General features: G+C 54.5%; 1 protein-coding gene across 1 annotated transcript; it reads left to right on the top strand.

Moving 5' to 3' along the window:
• The first annotated feature begins 1,852 nt into the window (after nucleotides 1-1,852).
• Nucleotides 1,853-2,671, top strand: OLIG3 (oligodendrocyte transcription factor 3). The gene has a single exon (XM_055324628.1). It carries the CDS (start codon nucleotides 1,853-1,855, stop codon nucleotides 2,669-2,671), a length of 819 nt encoding a protein of 272 aa, XP_055180603.1.
• Nucleotides 2,672-4,126: the final 1,455 nt, after the last annotated feature.

The raw sequence follows: 4,126 nt of genomic DNA, 5'->3' as shown, positions 1-4,126 counted from the left end.
GGGCACACTACCCTCTTCGGTTGCCCGCTCCAATTGTGTCAATGGAAGTGAGGCCTCCTGCACTTCGAGAGTCTTAGAGAGGTGAACTAACCGCCGCGCAGTCCGAGGCCCTAGCTGACCCAGATTCCGGGATTGTTCCGGTCTCGCATTTTCCATCCACGCAGCCACAACCTGGCTTTTGCGTCTGGTTCCTCAGAGCCCAGAGCGTGGCGGTGCCCAGGCTCTTCCAGAGGCCGCGCTGGGGCTCCCAGGGGTTTCTACTTTCCCTCCCCTCACACTGCTTAGCTAGTCCCGACTGACAAAAACACCGCAAGGTGGAAGGAAGATCCGCACCCGCCTCCGCACCGGAACCGAAGGTTCCAAACTCCGGGCCTCCTTTATCCCAGAATTCGCGGTGCACTTGACCGCAGTGCCCAGGCGCGCACGCCTAAGGGGCTTTCCAGATCCCTTCGCTGCGGAACACACACACGCACAAGCACACGCACACACACTCGTCGTTTCTTATTCGACCCTGAGCGCTCACTTTCCCCGGCCCGCCTGAGTGCGGCGGCCCCAGCCTGGTGGCGCTGAGCTGTCGATGCTCCCCCCGCGCGCCCGCACAGGGCCCGAGGCCGCCCGGCGGAGCTGCCCCTCCAGCTTGCGTGAGCGCCGGGTTCTGGGGGTGCGGGGGAGCCCCAGCAGGAACAATCTCTGGAGTTCTAGGGAAACCTCTCTAGTCTCTCCCTGCCCCCTCGGCTCCTTTTCCTCCCCTCCCTTTCTCAACTTGCTCTTCTCGGAACGCCAGGGTTGGGTTTTTTGGTTTTCCTCTAGGTCTTTTTCCACCTCAGACCCGGGGGGGCGAGGAGAAGTTAAAGAATTGTGCAAAGCAAATTCTTTCAGTAATCTGTTTATTTAAACGAGGGGACCAAAAACAAACAAACAAAAAGAGCAAAAATAAAAACAAGAGACCCATCCCCACACTGTGTCGGAGGCAAACCCTTCGCCAGACGCGGACATCCCACTGAAACCACATCAGAAGGGCCCAATAAACAAAATGAACACGATGTCGGTGTTTAGGAAAAGACACCTAATACAAACCAGTTCAGACAATGCACATCGGCACGCGGTCCCCCCCCCCCCCCCGCCCGGCCCCGGCGCGTGGAACCTGCCCTCCAACCGCATCTCTGTCCTTGAAACAGTTCCATAGGACTTCTTTGGCTCACATTTCCCAAAACTTGGGAGTTGCTGTGCAGAAAAGAGAATGTTTCAATTCCTCTCTCCAAATCCTGAGGAATCTCCGACAACTGCCCGGCCCTCTCTCCTTCCGGTCGGTCGATTCCTTAGGTGTGATTTGGTTAGGGAAATTGTGGGGGAGGGGGAAGCAAAGTTTAAAAAAAAAATCAGGAAGGAGCGAGCTGGAGGGGTGAGTGTGTCAATCAGAGGGTTTTGTGCCTTGGGGCTCCTAGCGGTTCTGAGCAGAGGTGTCCCAGGGCGGCCCCACAATGAATATGAATAGGAATCCTTGCTAAATGGGACAGCAAAGCGCACCGCCCTGAATGATGGCACGTCATCCTAACCAGCGCAGGATAGATAGGAGGGTTCCTTTTGTCTCTTTTCTCCGGCGCAGCTCTATAAAAGCCCCTCTTTTTCAGCGTGAGGTTAGTGCAAGCATACACCAACTCGCAGTCCAGGAAACAGCCGAGCGGAGAGAAGGGAGTGGGGAGGGGGAAAGGCAGTGCTTCAGCTTTTCTTCTCACGTCTTGTCGCTGAGAAGTGGGTCATTGGGCTGTGCAGATTTTTTTTTTAATTCAAGATTTTCTTTAATTTCCCACCTAAAGCCTCCCCACGGTAGGGCCGCATCCCCCGTAATAAAATGAATTCTGATTCGAGCTCTGTCTCCAGCAGAGCTTCATCGCCGGACATGGATGAGATGTATCTGAGGGAACATCACCACCGCCACCACCACCACCAGGAGAGCCGTCTCAACTCGGTCTCCTCCACTCAGGGCGACATGGTGCAGAAGATGCCCGGGGAGAGTCTCTCGCGGGCCGGCGCCAAGGCCACGGGCGAGAGTAGCAAGTACAAAATCAAGAAGCAGCTGTCGGAGCAGGACCTACAGCAATTACGGCTGAAGATCAACGGCCGCGAGCGCAAGCGGATGCACGACCTCAACCTAGCCATGGACGGGCTGCGCGAGGTCATGCCCTACGCGCACGGGCCCTCGGTGCGCAAGCTCTCCAAGATCGCCACTCTCCTGCTGGCCAGAAACTACATCCTCATGCTCACCAGCTCCCTGGAGGAGATGAAGAGGTTGGTTGGCGAGATCTACGGGGGCCACCACTCTGCCTTCCACTGCGGGACCGTGGGCCACTCCGCCGGCCACCCAGCACACGCCGCCAACGCCGTGCACCCGGTGCACCCCATCCTGGGCGGCGCGCTCTCGTCCGGCAACGCCTCGTCGCCGCTGTCCGCCGCCTCGCTGCCGGCCATCGGCACCATTCGACCTCCCCACTCTCTGCTCAAGGCGCCCTCCACGCCGCCGGCCCTGCAGCTGGGCAGCGGCTTCCAGCACTGGGCCGGGCTGCCGTGCCCCTGCACCATCTGCCAGATGCCGCCGCCGCCGCACCTTTCCGCCCTCTCCACCGCCAACATGGCTCGGCTGTCGGCCGAGTCGAAGGACTTGCTCAAGTGAGCAGCGGACCGCCCGGCTGCCGAGGATGAGGGGAGAGAGGCGGGGGGGACCGCGGCGCTGGGCCGGGAGGGAAGGGGGTGGCTGCGCACTCGGCTGGCGGGGAGGGTGAGCGCGGAGTCGCGGCCCCCACTCCGCGTGAGAGATCTCGGACCCCCGTAGACCCCGGGAGGGAAAGGACCAGAACCAAACTGCGATCTCTAGGTGGTGACGAAGGCGGACTCAAACCAGACGTCGTGTGTTTTGCATGCATGCTTCTTTTCCCCATGCCGCGCCAGTATTTCTCACTTACATATGCTCTTGTCAAAACTGCATTTGTTGTATAAAGACGGGATCGGTGTGGTTAAAAACTTGCAAAGGGACTTTAGAGTTGGCTTTCTCTGGCTCTACGTTCTCACCTGAGAAAAGACAGTATCCCTTTTTTGCAAAACAAATGTAAATATTTCCTTGAGATGGATGCAATTAGGATTGTCACTATCCTCTTCATAGCAGTTTTTCTAGAGACAATGAGAGAAAGGGAAAGGGAGAGGAAGAGAGAGAGAGAGAGATTGATCAAGACCCAAGTTTTGAATCTCAACTCCGGTCCAGGGCATGACATCTCTTATGTGGGTTTTCCTTCAGACGCAGTGTAGGTCAAAAGAATGCATGCATGCTTCTAAATGAATCTTATCTAAACATGTTATGCAGGCCGTGATGCCATTTTCCTTGTAACAAGGATTTATTAGTGAATTCTCCGAAGTATCCATATATCTGTCTGTGGTTGTATGAAATGAAAAAAAAGGGGGGGGCAGAGTGCAAAGACCCAAACTCACGCACAAGCGCTTCTTCCTCCAGCCCTACCCTCACCCTCACCCCCTCTGAACTCCATTCCCAAACTCCATCCCTAGGCTGTTCTAGGGGCCAGCTATTGACAGAGCTTGGGCTCCCTCTACTAGCTTGCCCCATCCCCCACTTGCTCAGTGATTCTGCATGCGGGGTTGGCTCTCTCTATCATCAGCTTTGAAAAGTTATCGTGGTTTGGGGAGGGGTGCCGTTTTTTATTTTCCTGAACATTTGCTTGAAATATTTTGTTAGGGCCTCAAAGACAATACCTGTCTTTATTTTTTATATATTCTTGATAACTATGATATATTTATTAATAACCAGTGTTTCTGGATGAGATTTCAAATAAAAAAGAACATTTAAATCCTGGCTTCGCCTTTGCCTAAAATTTTTGAAGATGGGGGTAGTGGGTAAAAAAAATACGTGGACCCAGTAAGGTGTATCTGGCAGTGGGTGAGAGATTTGGATGGGTGGGCAGATACAAAGAGTTTTCTCTGGTCATTCACAGATAAAAAGGTCAGATACATTGGTGTTAATTATTACAACCAGATGTCTTTCAAATGGGGGCATTGCCCATTGGTAGTCTTGTGATATTTGAGCTCCTTATTTCTCTGCAGTAATCGGATGCTCATAAAG

The sequence above is a fragment of the Nyctereutes procyonoides genome, unplaced genomic scaffold (assembly GCF_905146905.1).
Source record: "Nyctereutes procyonoides isolate TBG_1078 unplaced genomic scaffold, NYPRO_anot_genome, whole genome shotgun sequence".
NCBI lineage: Eukaryota > Metazoa > Chordata > Mammalia > Carnivora > Canidae > Nyctereutes > Nyctereutes procyonoides.
The sequence above is the reverse complement of the archived record's forward strand: the minus strand, read 5'-3'. Positions and strand labels throughout refer to the sequence as shown.

What these genes read in the sequence shown, in the direction of transcription:
- OLIG3 (XM_055324628.1), top strand. Translation starts at nt 1,853, where the DNA reads ATGAATTCTGATTCGAGCTCTGTCTCCAGCAGAGCTTCATCGCCGGAC.